Source organism: Pogona vitticeps, chromosome ZW-PAR, assembly GCF_051106095.1.
Source record: "Pogona vitticeps strain Pit_001003342236 chromosome ZW-PAR, PviZW2.1, whole genome shotgun sequence".
Lineage (NCBI taxonomy): Eukaryota > Metazoa > Chordata > Lepidosauria > Squamata > Agamidae > Pogona > Pogona vitticeps.
The window spans coordinates 5,611,887-5,632,409 of record NC_135800.1 but is presented as its reverse complement, the minus strand read 5'-3'; the positions used below and the strand labels follow the sequence as shown (position 1 = coordinate 5,632,409).

The following is a 20,523-nucleotide window of genomic DNA, read 5'->3' as shown; positions in this document are numbered from 1 at the left end:
AGCCCCCGATGGGAGTTATTCGTACAGTGTGCTGTGTCTGGTGTGAGCCAGTTTAGATCCACCGCCTGTATGACTAGATTTCTACTTGTAAGCGTTTTTGTTTGTTTCTCTGACCTAAGGATGGAGCGAATCCAAGCACCTCTTTCTTTGGCACTTACAGACCAAACAGCAAAACACCACTGAACTCGTAAGGTGAGGCACCCCTTGCGCGTGTGGTTGTTCTCTGTCCTTCCCAAGACCACTCCTCAAGAGACAGGGATGGTTCCCCTTCGATTCAAAATCTGATCTTTGAGAGGCCCCACGCTTCGAACTACGATGTCACAGGTTCTCCTCAGAGGTGAGGGAAGGCCGCTTCAACAGGACGCCTCCTCAGAGAGAAAGCCCCACTTAAGGAGAAGCGATCCACCCCGAGGGAAAGCTCAGCTCCTTTCTTTAAGCACGACGGTCCTGCCGGCGTCTTTCCCACACTGACTGCAGCCCCCTGGTTTATTGTTTGAAAAAATATTTGCTAACCTCGTACGGAGGGGAGCGTGCGACGCATCGCACAGGGCCGACGGGCCGGGCAGGACAAACACTCCCTCGCACGGAGGGTCTGTGTGTGCACACGAGACGGTCGGTCAATAATTGGGCAACCTCCTGCGCCATATTTAGCAAAGGCGTGTGAAAGGACCACCCCACCCCTCTCTGTGTTACCTGGGAAGATCCCGGATGGAAAAGCAGTGACAATCAGCACCCAGCACGAGAACGCTTTGGATAGAAAGGGATTGGAGAGCCTGGGAGGAGGGCGGCGGGTTCGAGTCAAGCTCTTAGCATCCCTGTTCCTTTCCAGTGTTTGTTTTTCACATCGCTTTGTGCTGACGGGGAGGTCTTGAGTTGCAGAATCCCACGGCTCTTCCAGCAGAACCGCGACCATCCTCGTGTTAAAACCCACCCAGGCCCGGATTTCAAGGCACAGCCCGCCGCCCGCCTGCCGTCCTGCCCCCCGGATGCCTGAAGGGGTCCCTCTCGGCCCCTTTACCTCTCCTGCAGCTTCAGCTTCTCCATCTCTTCCATCACACCATCGGGAAGGCTTCCCCTGGGGAGGCCGTAATGCAGAGCCCACCACGCGGCCACCTCCAGGCCCCCGCAACGGACCAGCAGCTGGATCAGCTTTTCCTGCAGCCATCGGTTCTCCCGCACGGTGCTCTGCAGAGCAAAGCAAAAGAAAGCAAGGAAATGTTGTGCGGGGCGGAGGCTTGGTTCCCATGGCCAAGAGGGGGGCAGTGGCCGAAACATCTCTTTATAGCCACGGCTTCCAAATTTGGGGAATGCCCAGAATCTTGAGGGATGAACTAGATCAGACCCTATCTTTGTCATTACAACAGGATAAAAACACATTTCTCGCAAGTTCCCACGTTTGGGGAAACCCTTTGGAAACGACGCCCGTGTTTACCTCTCGGGGACCAATCGGAAAGCAAAGCCGGCGACTTTGCTGACTGCAGGAGGCAGAGGGAAGCGCCTTCTGTGACAATCAGGCGTTCCCAGCACCTAAGGAAATCTCTTGCTACAATTGGGAGGGGGGCAGGGGGGCTTTTTAAGGCAGAGCCAACCCCACTGAGCAGATCCGCAACGTGTCTGTATTTCCAAGAGTTGAGGAGCTGCCAGGCTGTAGGGGATCCTCCTCTTGCATTGCCCCCCAAACCCTGCCCCATTGCCTGCCTGCAGTGCCATCGCTTCCACCAAAAGACGGGCACTTCCAAAACATCCTTGACTATTCAAGCTGGCCAAAGGGCAAAAAGGTGAACGGACTGTTCTTTGACAGGGTGGCTCTCCGTCCCCTTACGCAGACCACGCTGACTATTTAAAATAATCTGCGCCATGTTTAGGAAGTAAGTGGTTATTCTTGCTTGCTGCAGGATTTCAAACGGAGTGGGCTGCATTCCTCATTTCCTTGTTTGCTCTTCTTCTGTTGCTTTGTCATATTTTAAAAAGCAGACAAGCCTTTAGGGATTGGGGGCATGGGGGGGGGGAACAGCATAAAACTTGAAAAATTCCTTCCAAAGTGCCCCGGAAAGGTCACTCCACGAAGCCACTGGAAAACTTGTCACCCCTTGACGTAACTTTGCTCCTTGTGTTATTTTGGTGATGTGATTTAGTTCTCCCCCCTGGCTACAAGGAGGAAGGGAGGCCCGCAGATACCGGGCGACGGAGGTTGTTTGCTGGGCACTTGGGTACAAGCTGGAGCTGCCTCGTTTTCCGCCTTTCCAGAGGATGGGACCTGGAGCTACTAAATGTCAGGCAGAACGGCCTAGTGGTGATGCACTGTCCTGGAAAATGGCAAGACGAGGAGGCCCTTGGGGGGGGTGGAGGTCCTCTCCATCTCTATAGATCTGTGATTCTGCCCTTGTTGACCTGTTACTTTTGTCCATTTGGGAGGGGGGGGAAACAGCCACTCTTAGCGTTGTACCCGCACCAATATTAGCATAAAGCCCAGTGGGTGGAAGGGAAGTCTGGGGTTTTTTTTATTTAAAAATCTGTGGCTACAAAAAGCCATTAGGAATTTCCTCTCTTTAGGCAAACGGTAGGTGCAGCGATAATCTACAGCACAGTTCAGAAAGAACATTTATTACACAAACACATTGTATGCGTGTGTGTGTGTATGCACTTATGTGTATATCTGTCTACATACACACACAGACACGCACGCACGCACAAAGACATACAGGCGTACCTCGGTTTACGAATTTTATGCGTTCTCCGGGATGTTTCGTAATGCGAAATATTTGCAAACCGAAAGGCGGTTCCCCACAGGAATGCACGCACAGGGGCGGCGCTATAAACCCCCCAGGCGCAATGCGAACTTTGCTTCGTGCTGCGGACAAAAATTTGTAAACCGAGGCATTATTTTCAATGGATTTCCATTTGTAAACCGAAAATTATGTTAATTGAGGCATTTGTAAACCGAGGTACCACTGTATATACATATACAGTATATATATGTATTCATATACCTAATATGTATAGATATGCACACAGACACACACAGACACACTGGTCTCTCTTGGTCTTCCCATTTATTTATGTATGAAGGGCTCCGGGAGAAGGGAAGGGGGTGCAGGGCTTAACGGCCCCTCACCCTCTCCTTGTGGGATTTCCAAGAGGGCTGCATGTATGAAATCGGAGCCCTCTCTCTCCCTCTCCCTGTCTCTCTCTCAGCTGCACTGTGTCTCTTTCCTGGTTCCCACCTGGACTTTGTTTTATGGGTTTAGTGCCAGAGGGAGAACGGCGGGCAAGGCACCGGCTGAGCAGCATTCTTCTCTCCAGCTCACAGAAAGGTGTGTGAGAAGGTGGCCGGGGCCGTTCTCTCCTCCTCCTCCTCCGCTGAGGCAGCAAAAGGGAAACACCCCCAGCCAACCGGGCAGAGCCTTGCGAAATTGTACACCAGAGGCTGGGAAAGTGCTCGGCGGCGGCTGGGGCGGGAGGGGAGGACGGGCTCTCCTGCCAAGGCCTGCCAGCAGGGAAGCCGGCCCGGCCTCTCGGCTTTGCGCTATACCCTCCTCTCCGAGGGTTTTGGGCACCTGCTGCCAGAAGCCAGAGGCTGTAGGCGCCTGGGGAGGAGGGGGCTGCCTTCAGTTCAGCTAGCCCCACTGTCCTACATCCCCCCTCCTGGCCAGGGCCCAGCCACAGGGCATCAGAACAAAAGCCGGTTTTGGTCGCCCGGGTCAAACCCTTCTTCTGTTCTCCTTGAGCCGTCATTCTCCAATGCGTGCCTCCTTTGCGGGACTGTCATGAGAACAGAAATGGGCGTGCATGCAGGGCCCTGAGCATCTCGAGAGGAAAAGCAGGATTCATGGAAGAAGGCTGGACAAATGCAGGCAGGATGGGGGGGGGGTGAGGATCTGCTTTGAGAAAGGCAACTTTCCGAGCTGTGGCTGTATCCTGGAGCCGGTCTTTTGGACGGTGGCGTTGTTGCTGCCCCTGTCACACAAACACACACCGTGCAAGGTTTGGCGGCAAATCCACCCCCCTCTCCTCTCCTCTCCCCCCCCCCCCCAACAACACTGAGTGATTTATTTCCAACTCTTCACCTTTGCTGCTCCAAGCATCTCAGGAATGAGATCTGACAGCTGCAGTAGCATTCCTGCAGGCGGGTTGCGTCCACACACGCAGGAGGAGAAAAACACCCTCTGTGTGTGTGTGTGTGTGTATGTGTGTGCGCACGCGCATGTGTGCAATCTGCAGAGGAGCCTGTGTAAGCACCTGAGATTCAGGGAACACATTCCAAGCTTAACCACCTTCTAGCCTAACATGGCTCCGTCATGGCTCACGGGGAGGGAGAGAGGGGAGGAAATTCCCTGGCTCGGCCGTCTACTGAGATCTGAGCCTGGGGTCTCCCTCATCCCAAAGCAAATGGGGCTCCACCGTTCAGCGACAGCCCTGCAGGTCTTAAGGCAAAACCGAGCTGCCAGACCTCTGGGTTGGTATCAAGAGAGGTGGGCCTGATGTTGCTGGGACAAACCACACACCGCCAAGCCCCAAGGAGGGTTCCCCGGCATCCACAAGACATGGCCCTCCTTGTGGATCTCTTCCCACTCAGGAGATGGGCTGCCCTTTTGCCCAGAGATCCTTGGCTACCTGGGGTGAGATCCAGCTGGGTGTCCACCCAGAGGGAGGGGGCCAAAGATCTGGCACCAGGGCGCCCCTGAAGTTTTAAACAATTCCAGCAGCAAGCATGGAGGAAAGAACACGAAGGAAACGGTCCCCCCTCGGTTAACCTTCCATCACTGGAAGTCGTTTCCATTTTATAATTTGTCTAATTGTATTTTTCATGTTGTTAACTTCCCCTCTTTTTATTTGACCCCTGCTTTTATCGGAACTCGTTTTTTTTAACCTTGCTGCCAGACCCCTCGAGGGTCAGTCCTGGGAGAAAGGCGGAAGAAAAGTAAAATATATAAGAGCAGCCGTAGCAGGAAGGACAACGTGAGCTTTAGAGACTGGGGTTGGTTTTCCCAGTTTTCCACTGCCCAAACTTTTCCCTGACATGGGGGGCTGGTCCTTCAAGGTACAGCCAGACGTTCATTTCTGCAAGGGAGGGACGAAACATGCCAGATTTTGTTACCCGTCTCACACAAACAAACACAGAGAGAGAGAGAGAGACTGTGTGTGTGAAGCAAGGCAATGGAGGAAAACATTTTGCCACCTGATCCTCCTGGCGGTACAAACTTGCCCTTAAGCCACTCCATACCTTCATGGCAGAGATGAAACCTGAGCCGGGGAGTTCCCCTGCTCCCCTCCAACACTCCTCCGGCCCCCCCCTGCTTCTCTTTCAAATGGCCCCTTTCACCTCCTTGCTGCTTGTGATCCAAGCTCATCATGTCCCATGCTCCCGTTTGCAGGCAGAGGGGAAATTAGATGGGCCCTGATTTGAAAAACAGCCCAGGGGGGATCCTATGAATCCCAGGGTTTGACGTAAGCCAAGATTTCCAGTGTAAAAGGGGAGCCAGGGAGGAAGCCCCTCCCGCAGGATGGCTGTGGGTCACCAGTGACCAGCTCCCCCCCCCCCCCGCTTCTCATCTCTCCCCAAAGGCCTCACCGGCAGACTGAAACAGATTGAGGGAAACACACGCGTCATCCAGAAATGAGGGAAGGGTGCTGAGTACGGGCAACGTGCTGCATCCGTGCAACAAAGCAGTAGCAAACTCACTTTTCCTCCTGATCGCCTCTCAAGAAATGCATAAAAGTTGTCCTTGCAAAAAACAGAGATTCTCTCCACACCTAACAAAAATATCCTTCACCATCTCTGGTGGGGAGAACATTTTCCACCTGCTCTTGCAGAGCTCATGAGGAAAAAGCAGGTCCTGATTATCCGTCCCTGCTCCCCTCCTCACATGCATCCTGCCAGCAAGAGCCTTTACGCGGGGGGGGGGGGGGGTGTGTCCCTCTGAAGGCAGGCCCCATCTACTGTATTTGGGCGGATTTGCAAGGTGGCTGGGCCTGCCGATTGCTTTACTCCAGCCAGAAACCTGGTTACAGACCTTTCCTGCTTGGCCTTCAAGGCTTTGGATCCAGAGGTCTGCTCATCAGACTGAGAGAAAAACAAAAACATTGGCCAAACTATTTAAATACAATTAAAAAAAAAACACACACACCATGAAGCAGAGTCTCTGCGAGAATAAAAATACGCCAGTCCAAAGGTTGCTGTTTGGTCCAAGGAGGTCATGCTTGGCCCTCTCTTTCCCTTCCGTACCATTCGCATTCTGGACCGGTGCTCTCACCCGCACGGGCCCTTAGGAACAAACGGCCTCTCCCCCGAGCAGACTGGGGCTTCTTGGCCTCAAACCAGCAAAGGGGCTGAGCTCAGAAACAGGAGCAAGTCCAAAGCAGAGAACATCAGCAACCAGAGAATGTCAGCTCCCGTTTTGAAATCCAAGTTTGTGGCCCTTATGGTTGGAGAGAGAAAGATTACAAGCAACACCCACTTCTGACCTTCTCGAAGAGGAAGCTAGAGAAGATTTCTGCCGATCAAGGACAAGGGTTTCACTTCTCCACATTGCTCCTCTTCCCCCCCACCCCCTTGTGACCATGGAAAACCTCAATAAATTCTGCAAAATACTGCGATGACCGTAACAGATGACGACGACGACAACGACGTCCATCATCCTCTTGACCAACGATGTAATTCAAATCCCCAAGCAGCCATCGCATGAACTGGCCAACTTTGGGCTACATCACAGGGTAATTGGGATTGAGGCGACATAGGTTTCCCTGAGCGTTCCCGGAAGAAAAAAATGACATAGAAATCTAACAGACCAACAAATAACGCCCAGTGAAAACATGTTCCTGAAACTTGCACGAATGAACAATTTATGCCCGTCGCACAGTCCTGGATGCAGAATTTTAATGCCTTAGTTTATCACGGAAAGCACAGAGGGAGAAGCGAAATTACACACGTGGGCTCACCTGGACGTGATCCATCCAGATCTCCTGCGTCATCGTTTTCTGTAGGGCACATGGGGAGAATAAGGTGGTTCAGTTTTCTGGAGAGGTGGGGGGGCTAAGGGCCCCCCCATGGCGCCTCCCCTCCTCTTGCTCTCACCTACCTCAACAAACCTCTTGCGGACTAGGTACTTAAGGGTGCCCAGATGCCTTTGGTTGATCACGTTGGGGCAAAGAGCTGCAGCAGAACGTGGGTTTAGAAGGGGAGGGAGAGAGAAAAAAAAATACAGGTGAGGTACTCAGTACAAACAAGGCAGGCAGGAAAACCTGCAGATGGGACCCTGCCCAGAGTTTGGAAAAACTGATGGATTATTTGCTACATTCCTACACCACTTTTCCATCTGTGAGCACAAGGGAGCCAAGACAATTCTCTTACTCCCCCCTCTCCCCTTCCTTATAAAAATAATCCCGAAAGATCAAATCAGGCCGGGATACACAGCGAGGGACCCAAACTCATCCTTGTGCATCTCAGAACCAAGAAGGGATTTGTTTTTGTTGGTACTGGCTCCCTTCTGGAGGGATTTTTAAAAGCTGCACCTACAAGAAATTCTCAGCCAGAAGGTCCAGCTTAAGCCCTCACACAAACTGGGTTTTTCCTTTAAAAGAAATAACAGACTCGAAGGGGGTTGTTATGGTGTACCGGGGAGGCTGGGAGAAACCTGTTCTTTGAACTGCCTTGCCTGCTATATTGCCAACTCGGGCTGGCAGCTGGAACTTTGGGGGGGGCCTAGGTGGGATTCTCTCCTAGTCAAAACTGGTGCTGTTGCCAGGGATTGAGGCCAGACGTAGGGTTATGCAAAGTTCCGATCCTGCCAGGGAGCGCCGGCTCTTTGGAAGACGTGGACCTCCCTCTGTAGCTAAGACCTCCCCGCTAAGATCATTTGCTTTTCAGCAGCACAGCTTTCTATGGAATTTATGCCCTACCGACCAAGGCCAAGGGGTGTCCGTAAGCAACTCAGAAGATGCGTAAGAGTTCATTTGCTGTAGAATGGGCTCAGGTGTGTGTGTGTGTGTGTGTGTGTGTGTGTGTGTGTGTGTGTGTGTGTAAGAGAGAGAGAGAGAGGGATGGTGGTGAGTGTGTGTGTGTGTGTGTGTGTGTGTGTCTCACTTGGGTAAAAACCCAGAGACAACCTCCAAATCCTTCACAGGGGCTTTCATCCCCCACCCCACTCCCCCCATTCCATGGAACCTTATTCCATGCGCCTCATGCCTTGTCAGGCAGCATTCAAACCCGCAAACAATTGGTGAGAAAAACTGTCTTCACACGCTGAATGGGTATTTCTCCCCTCTTTCAAATGTTGGAACCAGTTCAGGTGGCTCGGCAGCCCTCTCCTACCCTCTAGCGTTGATGTGGCACAACCGCTCAGAGCTTCCACTCAGCAGAGACACACACATGCAGGCGCACTGATAGAGGAAGGCTTCCATACTTGTGAGGTTTCTCGCTCTCCAGTTCTCAGGCCTTGATTGCCACCTGAAGCTTTTCAGGAACAGGAGATCTGGCTGTCCAGGTAAGCCAAAAATAATTGTGTTGTTGTGAGCCTCCTTAAGCCCTTCAGTGAACAGTACGGAATACCAAACAAACATATATACCAGGGAATGAATGAATGAATGAATGAATGAATGAATGAATGAATGAATGAATGAATGAATGAATGAATGAATGAATAAATAAATAAATAAATAAATAAATAAATAAATAAATAAATAAATAAATAAATAAATGTGTTTCAAAAAGCAGATGCGGGCATTCGGTAATTTTGCAGGGAGATGTGGAAAGTGGCATAAAGCAAGTAATTCAATTCGCCAAGAATCCCAGGTCAAAAAAATATGCAGAGACATACCAGGTCTTGTGGCCAAAAAGCATAATAGTAGGGGTTGGGGGGGGGACACCCTTGGATATCTCAGCAAACTAAATTGGGGGGGTGATGGGGCACAGATTGGGGAGCTCTTTGTAAGCAGAAGAGATTGCAAACTGGGGCGGTGGGATTCAGAACCGGAGAGATAGGGATGAGCAGGAAGAAAAGGTCACCCCGAGCTGTCCAAGATGGGACTGCGTTCCCCTTGTGAAGCTGCTCTGACCTTTCCACTCTTTTAGATCACATGATTCAGGGTTCACATGCAGGCACATCAGTGCAGAGAGAGAGAGAGAGAAAAGCCCATGCGCCCAGAAAGCTAGTTGTACGGCTAAGACCACGCCTTCACAGGAATGAAGCCACACGAAAGCCTCGTTCTTGCTTTTCTAAGTTAGAAGGTCTCCAGACCACCCACTCGTACAGGAGGAAAAAATCGAGGAGATGCAGGAATAAAACCTGAGGGAAGATCCCAGCCCTCCAGCCGCCTCCCCCCAGACTGAAGTGGCACGTTCCATGGCCAGGCTGTCGTCCTCCATTCCCCCCCCCTCCGGGCCACCGTCCAATCTTCCACTTCTGCAGGTCAACCACTGCTGACCCGCCGTCACATCAACCGTACCTGGATCTAGGTGGTATTTGTCCAGGAACCGAAAGGCCATTTTGGTCAACGTCCGGTGGTTGAGTTTCTCTGTCTTTATATTGGACAGGCCTGGATAGCTCCTGAAAGAGAACCATGGAAAGGTCTACTCCAGAATTAACAAAACCCTTCCTCCATGGAGCTTTCCAGCAGCCCAGGAAACTCTGCATTGCATCTGCAAAGAATGGGATGACACCTACCACAGGTGTCACCTCTCCAGCCCCCTCACCTGATGACATTCTTGATCTGGACGCCTGGCGCAAACCACGAGTCCAGCATCTGCAGGAGCTGCTCCTGCAGGTCGGGGTAGCCTTCCACGTAAGCTTCCACGAGGTCTGTCTTGTCTTGGAGAAGCAGTGGGATGCACATCTTGGGGGGCAAGGAAGAGGAAGAGTCACTTGGCAAATTCCCAAACCAGCTCCTAGCCCCTGGCACCGGTGGGTCAAGCGCGCAGAAGGCTAGAAGGGCCGGAGACCTGCAGGATAGTGCCCTGGGTGAGGAGGCAGAAGGGAGGGCTCCGGAATACCTCTATAATGGGACCAGGGAAGAGGATTCCGACAAGGAAAACACCAGACAGGCACCGAGAGAAGGATCTGGGTCTGAAATCTACACATGTGCTGGAGAGCCCCCTATGGAAGTGGGACAGGGGGCAGAATAAGGCCCATCGGCCACTGTTTTGCAGCCCAGGGAGCCTTCCCGCACCACCGATGTCAAGAGGCAGCTGAGAAGACAAGGGAACCAGCAAACTGGGAGCGACGCAGGGAGGCTAGAGTGACCAACAAAGACAAGCTACAACACGGCAGATTCATCCAGGAATACCGCCCCCCCCAGAGCTGGACCCGGAGGGATCAAGAGGACTGGACACAGGCGTTTGAGCTGCGCTGGAGTCTGGAAGGAGCCGATTTGAGGAGAGGGTGCCACAAAGCTAGCAGCCCCTGCATGCCTTCCTGGGCTTCTTTTAAGGTCTGCTGTGGTGACTTGTCCAGGTTCTTAGGAAAGTGGGAACCCTCTCCAAGAAGGCTAACCCATCACCAGAGGTGGCAAAGCGCCTTGTTTTCTGGAGGGAAACCTCCCAAGAGTCCTCTGCGAACATGTCTAGAATTGGAGAGAGGGGCCCCAATGAAAGGGTCGGGTGCGATTTACCTCCTCCAGTGTCAGGTCTGGCTGCAGGTTGAGTCTGATGCTTAGAACGGCAGCCTGGGGGGAAAAACACACACACAACAAAATTGCAAGTTTTCCGAAGGAGAAGAGCAGCAGCAAACAAACAAAAGGTAGGCACATGCTCATTGATGAGTGGGTTCCTGCCAGAGTAAACCGCACCTGGTCTTTTTACAGCCCAGACACAGCCCGTTCTGGGAGGTCAGTGTCCAAATCCCCCTGCCAGACAGGGATGGGGCTTCCCCCAGGCTCTTGCCCGGGCCACTGTCTTGCCACAGGCTCTGAAGACCTGCTCATGGGGGAGCACAGTGCCAACCCATATTCTCCATGGAAGAACGGCTGGGAAAAAAAAACACATGCAAGAGGGTTATGTGCCCCTCTGCTTCACAGGCCAGTGTGGCTGGACACAAAGGCAACGTCTCTCACTGCCACACACACACACACACACACACACAGAGAGAGAGAGAGAGAGAGAGCAAGTGGCATTCCATATTTTCCTAAATGCATACTGTTATAAATAAGTAAAACCCGACCTCCTGCACCCGTTTCCTCTGAACCCTCAGACCCCAATATGGATCTGAACTTTGCAGAAGTTTATTAAAAAAAAAAACAGGGGAAAAATGGAGAGGGGGAACCAGGGGGGGAGGAGAGGAAGAGACAGAAATCATTCCCATGCTTCTATTTTGATCAGCTTCGAACCGGGACATGGATGAGGGAGACGGCCGTGGAAAATGTAACACAACCAAACGGCTCCTCTCTGCTGTTCCCTCGCAGTTATTTTTGTTTTATACACATGGGAACTTTCGTTCCGTGCGCCTTCTCTCCCTCGGATCGACAAGACGAGATGGGGAAACAGGAGCGATTCATGGCTGACAATGAATGGCCTGGAAGAAGGGGGGGGAGGGGACCCTGTCTGGACCAGATTCATCTCATCCAGCATCCTCCTTCCCACAAGGGCCGAGAAGCGTGATTAGAAAGCAGCCACCCCCTCATCTTCATCACCTCCCTCCTGAACCTGGAGATCTCTCTCAGTTGCCCCATGGATGACGGATCGCTGGACACTCCTTCCTGTAAGACTAAGAAAAGTAGGAGGAGTACGTGGCAGGGATTTTACACAAGCCACAGATGGCTGCTTACTATAGTATAGAAATCTGGCCCATTAAAAAAATAAATAAATAAACCAAGCCATTAAGCCATGTTACAGGCACAGCTCTTTGAAGGTAATGTTTCAGTGGTTTTTACGGAGACCTTACAAATCTTGCATGTCAAGGAAGAGAGTTCTAATCCTGCCTGTGCCTTGAATGTGCTATTTACGGGGAGGCACGTATGAGGAAGTTCTGAAGGAAGATCTCCATCCCTCCCTGATCTCAGGAAGTCACCTCATTCTGCCACAGGTATATAACATGTCCTCTAGATAATTTCAAACCTTTTTTTTATCATTTCACTGTAGCTCTTTCTCGACCTACATGTTGCTCTGGTTTTGCTTCTGAATGGGCTGCTGCTTTTAAAAATTGCCTTTTCATCCTTTTCCGTACCCCCTTTTCAAATGTGACGTTTTCCGGCAAGCAGTTTCATTGTGAGCACAGCATACTGTGGAATATCATCCTCAAATACACTGTGCACACATACACACCCCCTTAATCTACCTGACTGGCTGGCCTTGATCTCTCCATATGCTGCACTCAAAAGCTTGTAAAGTGACTGTTTAAAAGGAAACATTTTTCCCATTACTTGTTAAGTTGTGGGCTTTGTTTTTTTTTTAAAGTGACCGGTGGTGATCAGCGGCTGTCATGTTCAAAAAGAAAAACCACTTCATGACCGGTTGCGCTGCTTGTCAATCTGTCATTGCGCCTTTTCTCCTTGAGAAGCAAAGGGGGAAAAAAAGCAAGACAAAGTAACTTATGATGGATCAGCTGGAAAAATCCCTGTCCAAAACGGCTTTACAAGGGCCTTAAAGGCAACGCCGGAAAGTGAACTACTAGCCAGGGACCTGCTGGCTATGGAGTTTGCATTTTTCAAGGAAGCATGAAGCAATTGAGGTAAACCGTTCTGAATGCTCCTCCTCATACTTGGCCCTTCGAAAGTAAGTTTGACCTTCCTTCTTGAACTGCTCTCGAAATAGTCTCCCTTCCATCCACAGAGGTCTTCTACCCCACCAGTCTTGGCAAAACTTGAATGCCTTCCAGAAAAATGGAGGAGGGATGTTTCTGCATAAATAAATGGAAAGAAATCCTGGAGTACCCTTCCTCTTATCAGGAAGGAAGCAAGCGGATCTGGATCCTCTCCTCTACCTCTCTGCAGCCCAGCCCGCCTCCGCTCCCAGTTGCTTAGAATTTAATATACGGCTATTAAACAAGAAGAGGAACTTTGGGAGCTGGCCTTTAAAAAAACAAGCCCCACTCTCGGAGACCTACAAAAGCTCTCCTGCCTGCCCCCCCCAAAAGGAACGGTGGGGGGGGAGGGTTTACAAGCAGATTTCTCTCTCTCTCTCTCTCTCTCTCTCTCACACACACACACACACACACACACACACACACACACAGGCTTTTTTTTTTTACCTTTATAAGCTGTTTAAAAAAATGTAAATAAAATAACTCAATGGACAATAGGAGGCATTCATGCCGGCCCCCAAGGCGGCCGCCGCCCCTCTGGACATGAAATATGGTGGCCCATTAAGTCATGAGACCCCTTGCTAATCAAAGCTGACAGGGCCCTTCAATGTCCTCTTTGGCTGGGGCCGGTGGGGGGGGGAGACGACTTAGCGGTCTTCCACGGGGAGGGGGGGCACCAAAGCACGCCAGACTGCTCCTGTTCTGATGACAAAGGCTTCGCTCCCTCCCCTCTGGCCCAAAGGGGCTTGCGGATGACAAGAGCCCCCTTTGTCTGCCCCCACGTCCTCGCGGGTCTGGGGAGCGCCAGGGAGGCCCATTCAAGTGGGCCCAGACACCCTTTGAAAGGCTGAAGTGTAACGTAAGATGGGCATGGAACACGACCCGGCCTTCTGCCGAACTACAAACCACCCGGCCGCCCCGCCCCCCCCTTTCGCTCGTTCGCTCTTTCTGAAGCGTAGCCCCCAGACCTATTCAGGGGGCCGTGGCAGCTATATTAGCCTCAGAGTCTCCTCAATTCTGGCATTGTCTCCCTCCCAAAAAAGAGAGAAAGAGAGAGAGAGAACGGGGAGGGGGGGGCATCCGCCAGCAGCCATCTTGGTTCCCGGAGAAACCGCTCGTCCAGCACCCGAAGGGGGAGAACAGAGACCGTGCCCCCACCCACCCACGGGAGCAGTCCTCGCCTGACTTTTTAATCTACACAAAGCAGCTAGTAGATTTCTGGGCCCCCTCAAAATCTGCTTTGGCCAACTTCCGTCAGCTGCATATGGCGACCGGAGGCACATCGCTTTTGCCTCGTCTTGTGGTTGATCACATCGGAGGTCTCCTTCCTCTACGTGTACGCCTATCTCTGCTAGGGTGCCTAATCCTTTTAGTGAATTTAATTAAAAAAAAATAATTTATTACTTTTTCACTCTTTCGTTAAGTCGCTTTCGTGGTGTTTCGCCGGCTTCAGCGCTGGACCCGGTGCACCCCCTTTGCGACTTTTCCTGGATGAAAAGTCAATAGGAATGCCCAAAACGCCAATTTAAATCGAGGCTAGAGGGAGAAGCCCTGGTTAACCTCTTTCCGTGGGATCAAAATGGCCTCCAAATCTTTCGGAACAACTCAGCCCTTCCTGCGCATTTCAGGACACGGTGGAGAGAAATATCCATTATGTGGATATTTAGAGAGAGTTAATCCGTGTTGAAGAGAAGGCCAAGAGAGGGTTGCCAGCTTCTCTCCTCTGTTACTTCTGCAGGCAGGGTGATGCAGTGGCAATCTCTCGATATTTATCCTTCAGGAATTCTGCAGAGTGTGTGCCATTAATTTATGGAACTCACTGCTGCAAGCGCTAGGAGGGCCTCACTGCACAAACCCACCAAGGCCTGCCAGTGGCAAGAAGTGAGAGATCCTCTCTGTTCAGAACCAGCGTTATCACCGAGGACCGGCTGCTTTTTAACAGCTATGCGAGGTGAGATGCTTTCAGGTTCTGAAACATTTCAGGTTCTGCTTACAGGACTCCCTCACATGCCTTCGGAACAATTACTTTGGGGACTACATGTCCCAAAATCCTGCAGCCACTGCTGGATTTGCCTCCAAAATCTTCTTTCCCAAGTTCTGTGGACAGCAGAATGGAGCAGTCTACCAGGGATGGGACCCAGCAGAATAACATTATTTTATTATTTATTTGTCCTACAAATAGCCTCCCCCCTTTTTTTCCTCCAAGGAGTGGGGTACATGACCCTCCTTGACTGACCTTTAACCTCACTACAACAACTCCCCCTCTGAGGTAGGTCAAGATAAGAGGCCTTTCCTGGCCCACTTTCACGACCCAAGGTGGGTTTGAGCCCAGGCCTCTGTCCGCTCCACATGCGGAGCTTCAAATATTTGGAGCTGCCTCCACGTTGAGGATGGCGTGGGTCTCATTCATACAGGTGGGCCTCTCTAGTGAGGGAGGAAGGCCCGTTTTCCACGGGCAGGAAAGGAAAACCAGAACACCCCAAGCAGCTGCTTAGGCTCCAGAAACGCTCCAGGGATTCTCGAGCCGAGAAGATACATGACCGAGGAGAGTCGTTTCTCGTCTCCCGGTACCCGCGCTCGCAGACAGAAGCTGCGGACGCTGGGAACCGGGGCAGGGAGCAAGACTGCCACTGAGTGGCCAGACGGACGCATGGCACCTTTATGTCTCAAGGAAAGCACGCCGAGGGGAAGGAAAACAACCCAAACCTTTTCAACTTGTGCTTCCAGGGTGCAAGGAGGAAGAGGAGACAGTAGGGTCCCTCGGCAAGGGCTGGTCTGGTCCCCTCTGCTGCTCACGAGGAAGGGGCGACACAGTGCAAGGTGGCGCAAGACCCACCTCTTTGTACTTGTTCTTGTGGAAGAGGTGGCTGATCTGGCCCAGCAGATAGTGGCGGTCGGCGGCATGGAGCTGATAGATGACGATCAGGGGGCCCAGCAAGTTTCCGTGGCATTGAGCAAGGATGGGGAACACCCGGGCCTGGAGTTTCTTTAGCTTCAAGCCGGACTAGAAAATCAGATAAAGAGAAAGAGAGAGGGTCTCCCCCGATGCTCTGCTCAGCCGTTCGCTTGGATGCACCCGGTGGCCTGAACTCACGTTTCACAGGCTGCTGCCTCTCCGCTGGGGAAACGCGCGGATCCCCCAAGAAATCCAGGCTCCGGGCATCCTCTAGTTCCCAGCTCCCAGTACCTCCCCCACCCCTTCTCTCACCACTTGTTTCATGGTGGAATGCAAAAGGAACGTAGGGGACTCACTGCCACACCGGGGGGGGGGGGAATCCATGAAGGAAAAGCTATGAGAAAGCGAGGTTCCAGGTCTAGTAGCAGTCTACCTGAGTACCAGGTGCTGGGGATGAATGCCCAAGAAGGGACGCCACGCTCTTTCGAGGCGTGCTTGTGGGCTCAGGTTGGGCTCAACAGGCAGAGGTCCAGAAAGGCAGCGGCCGGAGGCAACGAGATCTTTCTATCCGGCGTCCGCTTGCCCCGCTTCGCTCTGGCCTCATCTGGGGCTTCTGGAGTTTCCGAAGCCGTTCGAAGGGCTTCCCGCATGACTGACTGTTCTCTCCACTCCAAACCTCTGTCACCTCTCTGGAATCTCCTGGATTTCCCAAAGATTGGGGGGAGGTTCGAACCAGATTGCTTTCGTGAAGATGGGCCCCATGCCTCATCGAGCAGGAGTCTCAGAAAAGCCACACAAGGCAGCCCTATCCAACTTGGGAGAGGGGAACCCCCCCACCCCAGCCCTGTGTGTGCGAGAGAGAGAGAATAACAGGAAGGGGTATTGCTAGACCCTCTTCAGACCCCAAAGTTACCCCTGCCCCCATGACCAGCCCAGGGCTTCCCTGTCACTTGCACCTTGATCCTTGTAATTGGAGATGATGCTTAGGATTAAACTTGCATGCAAAGCCCTCCCCCTTCTGGGACTGATGAAGGAAACTTCTTAAATGTCACAGGGACCGGGGGGGCAGGGTGGGGGGGAAAACCCTCCAGTTCTCTACACAGGCCTCACCTGTTGGCCCCCAGGATGTTTCTTGAGCCAGGTTTGCAGCCCCCGGACCACGTGGGTCGCCAAGCTGTGCCCCTTCCCTTTCCACTCCCGGCTGTCTTCCAGCCTGTCCAAAAGCCACTCCAAAGGGTCTTCCAGAGCATCCAGGCCCACCTGGATCTCTTCCTCGAGCTGGGAAAACACAACAGAGCAGCGCTTGGGCCACACGGGGGGGTTTTGCTTCCTACCTGGCAGAGCTTTTTCAAGTCGTCCCGATACCCTGAAGGTGATAGGAGCGGCAAATCTTCAACAATCCAGACAGAGGCATCCACAGGTGTTCCGTGGGAACACCGGATGTATAGAACGGAGCCCAGAATCCAGCCTTCGTGGGTACGAAGACCTCGGTTTAGGATGACGAAGGCAAGACCATGTCCAGGTTCAGAGGAGGATGCTACCGAAGACATTCGGAGATCCCCAGGGCTGTCATAATCAAGCTCTGTTGGGCAACTGCGCAGACACGTGGAAGTGCCACCACATGTACAGCAGCTCAACCTTACCTTTTTTTTCTTCCTGGCAGAGGCGGCTAGCAAGAAGTACACCCGAGGCCTCGCTGGGGAATAGGCTTCCGTGTGTTTCTGACCTCCACTTGCGCTCCACTTCAAGCCCCCAGTGGAGATGGGGCAGGAAGGCCAAGAACATGGGAAGGTCACCCATCACCCAACCCCACCCTTGGGACAGCCAGGAGAGAGGGAGGAGGGGAGGGGCCAGCGCAGCACGTCCCTCGTTTCCAAAATCTGGATGCATCGGAAGAGCGTCTGGGGCTCTCTTTTGCTGGCCTCACCTTCTCCACATTTTTCGCTGCCCAGAGAGACTGGAGACGCTTCCACAAAGGGTCTGGATCTGGAGAGAAAGGAAAATGGGAGCAAATGAGAGAGAGAGAGAGAGAGAGAGAGAGAGAATAGAGATTTATAATGTAAATGGCAGTCCAAAAAATAATAATAATGGGGGGTTTCTCTTGTGGCAAGTTTTATTCGGCTACTTCTTTAGATATTTCAGATGCAACAACGGAAGACTTGAATAACAAAGCAGTCCTGCAGGAAAAGAGAAGGAAGGAAGGAAGGAAGGAAGGAAGGAAGGAAGGAAGGAAGGAAGGAAGGAAGGAAGGAAGGCAGGCAGGCAGGCAGGCAGGCAGGCAGGCAGGCAGGCAGGCAGGCAGGCAGGCAGGCAGGAAGGAAGGAAGGAAGGAAGGAAGGAAGGAAGGAAGGAAGGAAAAAGCCCCTACCCCCACCTTCTGCTTCCGCTGGACCACCAAGTCTTCACTTGGCTCCCAAGGGGTCAGACTGAGCAAGAGGACAGGGGTGTGGTTCCTATGGCAGAGAGTTCCACAGGCGCCCCTTTGGCCCATGTGGCGGGTGTTGCAGCACTGGAGAAAGCCAAATCCTCTCAGGTCTTTGCCCGTGACACACAGTGGCAGTCCCTGACCTTCTTTAACCTGCTGATCGCCTGCCTTTTCTCCCACAGACTCAAGGGCAAAGTTTTCCTTCTCTCTCCCTCTCCCTCCCCCACAAAATATCCTCACTACAACAGCAGCCCTGTAAGGTAGGCTGGCCTATAAAAGAACGACAGGCTCAAGGTCCACCAAGTGAACTTCATGGCTGAGTGAGGATTGGAATCCAGCTCCTCACCTGAGACCCCTTCAGCCCTGGACCAGACCAGCTCAAGCATAGGCCTCGTACGCCCTCTGTCTTTAGAAAACCAGGAGCTCCAGAGGGTGACAGAGGCTTGACTTGATTACAAAGGCTGCCGTTCCTTGAGAAAGAGAGAGAGAGAGGCTCAAAGACCTCAATTCGCCACCCTTCCTGTCTTTCACACAGAACCCTCCTGCCCGGTGGGGCTCGTCCTTCTTCCCGCTGCCCAAAGGCCTCCCACATTCTTCCAGGAACACCCTTCCTTCTTATCTCGCTCCTTCCAAGGAACACCTCTTCTCTCCCGCATCCTGTTTTTCTCAGGCAGCAGAGCAGGAAACCCAGCCGACACTGGTTTGGGGCCCTGCGTCAGAACAGCACAAGTTGGGTGTGGGGAATGCCTGGGGCTTCTTTGCTGCATTAAGCCGGAGGGGGGGGGGTCTTGACAGAGATCTAGCTGTTAAGGGTGTTGTCAGACTTGGGAGACACGGGTTCAAATCCTCTCTTGGCCACCAAGCCAATGGGTGACCCTGACTCTTTTCTCTTGCTAAGCCGGACGTACCTCACAGGATCTGTTGCCTCTCGGAGGAGAGCGGATCGCACAAAACGACCCCAACAACATCCCGTCCCTCCTCCTGTATCCTACACAGATTTCTCTCTGCGTTTCCTCCTCCCGCAGCCACCGTTGTTGACCTGTTTCCAGGTAGCTGTTGACCAACACAGAGCAAAGCCCCAGGAGCGGCCAGAAACCCAACAGGCTGGCCCGCTAAAGACAAAAATCCCCAAAACAGGACAAATCGAGGGGAGGATCTCGTGGGAATAAGAAACTAGCCACAGAAAAATGGCCAGATCACTGTTTTGTTAAAGGGATGTGCATAAATCGTGTCTGTCCTGCCTGCCTCCATTAGAGGGGTGGGCAACGTGGGTTGTAACTCCCATCCACGCTGGCCAGGCTTGTTGAGGGTCGGGCACCGTAGGGGCGAGGACGACTATGATTTCCCCCAATGTTTATCCAGCAGCTGCCGTACGGGGGGGGGGGGAGGCACCACGACAACCCTTTTCTCCTCTGGGTTCATGCTTGATGCTCTCTGCCTTTGCAGTCGCTTTTTGTTTAACCAGAATCTCACATAGTTAAAAAAAGAATCTCACGTAAAAGCAGAAAGACGACGACAGAGACACATGCGTGCGCACGAACACACAAATGCACAGAGGGAACAGATTGTGGGATAAAACTCACCTTGGCTGCTGCCTCCACTTGGACCACCATCGTCAAGCATGTTTTCCTCAACGCAGGAGGAGGAGATCTCTGGATTCTGAAAGGAGAGGGAAGGAGTGACTCCTGTTACGTGCTGGGACAGGGGGAGGTAAAAGGAGCCCTGGCCTCATCCAGTCCATGGCCTGCCTCCCCCAATCTTAGTACCAGACCAAGAAGTGGGGCAGGGTGTCTCTGGCCATGTGTTACAAAGATATTCCAGGAAAAAACCACACAGTTGTGGAAACAATACAAATGCGGGAGCAGGTGATCCCTTTAATGGACCATTAAGAAAATATCTATATAAACAAACAGCGAGCTTTCAATGAAACCTCTTGTTCTCCAAGGCTGTGCCTCCACATTCTTGTGGGGCCGTCCCAAACGTACGTAGGTGCTGTCCCAAATTCACCCGGCTGATGGTGTAAGAGAGGCCAGGTTGGCTTCTTAAGAGGGAAGCGGCTGCGTGTTGTGCCTGTTGGATTCAGGTTCTTCTTCGGCTAGCAATTTGGAATTTATGGCCCATCTCTTTAAACAGAGGGCAAAAAGGTTTCACCCTTTCTAAAAGGGAGAAGGAAGGGGCCAGCAGATTGCCTACTGTTTTTTTCTTTCTTTTAAAAGATGAGCCATAAAGTCGAAAGTGCTAGCTGACCGTTACACCACAGTGGCCACCCAAGACAGAGCTGCAGAAACCCACGAAGGAGACTGCCGTGACGAGATGCTCCCCGTATGAGCCCACTTGATATCCACGGCACTGTTGCTTACTCCGCCTTACCACGACAGTGACTTTTCCCGTTCCAAATTTTTGCAAGGGGATTAAAAGAAAAGAAACGGAATGAAAGAAGTAAAGAACGAGCGCAGATCCCAAGGTGGCAG

The 20,523-nt window shown here is 52.3% G+C and overlaps 1 protein-coding gene across 6 annotated transcripts in view; it reads right to left on the bottom strand.

Moving 5' to 3' along the window:
* The window catches only part of EXD3 (exonuclease 3'-5' domain containing 3), a 72,705-nt gene that overhangs the window by 45,251 nt on the left and 6,931 nt on the right, over positions 1–20,523 (bottom strand). For 5 of the 6 annotated variants that reach the window (XM_072984569.2, XM_078382641.1, XM_072984567.2 and 2 more), the window contains 10 exons: positions 19,636–19,711; positions 17,555–17,613; positions 16,738–16,905; positions 15,568–15,735; positions 10,606–10,659; positions 9,692–9,831; positions 9,445–9,545; positions 7,080–7,153; positions 6,940–6,978; positions 1,019–1,185 (listed from right to left, as the gene is read on the bottom strand). In XM_072984569.2, the coding sequence (XP_072840670.2) occupies positions 1,019–1,185; positions 6,940–6,978; positions 7,080–7,153; positions 9,445–9,545; positions 9,692–9,831; positions 10,606–10,659; positions 15,568–15,735; positions 16,738–16,905; positions 17,555–17,613; positions 19,636–19,675 (1,010 nt within the window). In that variant the 5' untranslated portion in view covers positions 19,676–19,711. Of the gene's footprint in view, positions 1–1,018; positions 1,186–6,939; positions 6,979–7,079; positions 7,154–9,444; positions 9,546–9,691; positions 9,832–10,605; positions 10,660–15,567; positions 15,736–16,737; positions 16,906–17,554; positions 17,614–18,398; positions 18,472–19,635; positions 19,712–20,523 lie in introns of those variants that run through there. The other variant, XM_078382642.1, reaches the window with a different exon arrangement.